At 33.5% G+C, this 1,584-nt stretch overlaps 1 protein-coding gene across 1 annotated transcript; it reads left to right on the top strand.

Annotated features, from left to right (window-relative positions):
* Window positions 1-44: 44 nt before the first annotated feature.
* On the top strand, window positions 45-521 carry LOC111382870 (ATP-dependent DNA helicase PIF4-like). The gene has a single exon (XM_023006906.1). The coding sequence runs from the start codon at window positions 45-47 to the stop codon at window positions 519-521; it is 477 nt and encodes a 158-aa protein (XP_022862674.1).
* Window positions 522-1,584: the final 1,063 nt, after the last annotated feature.

Raw genomic sequence — 1,584 nt, 5'->3', positions numbered from 1 at the left:
TTTCATTCTTTGTAAATATAGATGAGACTCAAAGATTGGCAAGAATGATTGCAGAGGAAACAATGAATTTTAATATTCAACGAGACTTTAATTGTGTAGAGAAATTCAATAAAGAACAACGATTTGCATATGATAAAGTTATGGAAAAAGTAAAAAATGACTCAAGTGGTACTTTCTTCATTGATGGTCCGGGGGGAACGGGAAAGACTTTTTTATACAAAGCACTTCTAACTGCTGTAAGAGGTCAATATTTCATTGCTTTGGCAACAGCGTCCTCTGGAGTCGCTGCGTCTCTGTTGCCTGGAGGTCGCACAGCTCATTCAAAATTTAAAATTCCTTTAGAAACAATTGGTGAAATAAATTGTTCTGTTAGCAAGCAATCAGCTTTAGGAATAATGTTGAAAATGTCTAGGTTAATAATTTGGGATGAAGCGCCTATGGTAAATCGTTGCGCTATTGAAGCTGTAGACAAATGCTTAGAGATATTACTGATTGTAACTTGCCTTTCGGTGGGAAAGTGATAGTTTTTGGAGAAGATTTTTGACAAGTTCTTCCAGTGGTACCGAGAGGGAAAAAAGATGATGTAATGAAAGCTAGCTTGGTATTTTCAGACCTATGGCCTTCCTATTTACGTTTACCATTGGTTGAGAATATGAGGGCAAAATCAGATCCTATGTTCTGCACTTACTCAGAATTGGAAATGGAACAGAAGAAGAACATACTTGTAAGTGCATTATGCTTCCGAATAGTATAATTCTACCATTTCGGATAATATAACTCTACCATTTGAAGATGAAATCACATCTTTAAAAATTTTGATACATCATGTTTTTCCAAATATACAGGCATATGTTGACAATTTACATAATATGATAAATAGAGTTATTCTTACACCTACGAATGAATGTGTTGATTATATTAACAAGATTTTACTCGAACAAATTCCCGATGATTTTTCCACATACTATAGTTTTGATGAAGCAACTGACAAATCGGAACAAAGCTTGCACAAAGATTTCTTGAATACTTTGACACCAAATGGTATTCCACCGCATGAATTGAAACTTAAGGTAAATTGTCTTGTAATGTTATTACGGAATATTAATCCTTCCGAGGGGTTATGTAACAGAACACGCCTTACTTGTCTAAAATTTGAGATAAATGTTATTTTTGCTGAAATCACAACTGGCGAATATTGTGGAAAACAAGTTTTCTTACCTAGGATCTCATTTATACCTCTTAAAACTGATCGAACTACAATTCAATTTAAAAGGATTCAGTTCCCAATTAGATCGTGCTTTGCAATGACAATAAATAAAGCCCAGGGTCAAACATTTAATTGCATAGGCTTGCATCTTCAAGAACCAATTTTTTTGCCATGGTAGTTATATGTAGCATTATCGAGAGCAAAAAAAGCAAATCTATAAAAATTCTACTGAAACCATCGAACTCAAATGATATGCACAACTTATGTACTAAAAATTGTTGTGTACAAGGAAGTTCTTTTGTCTTTACATTTATAGAACTGCAACTTTCTCATAGGTATATGTTAAATATATTGCAATTTTTCTCTTTGTCTATGAC

The sequence above is a fragment of the Olea europaea genome, unplaced genomic scaffold (assembly GCF_002742605.1).
Source record: "Olea europaea var. sylvestris unplaced genomic scaffold, O_europaea_v1 scaffold2567, whole genome shotgun sequence".
Classification (NCBI taxonomy): domain Eukaryota; kingdom Viridiplantae; phylum Streptophyta; class Magnoliopsida; order Lamiales; family Oleaceae; genus Olea; species Olea europaea.
This window is presented reverse-complemented; position numbering and strand designations above follow the sequence as displayed.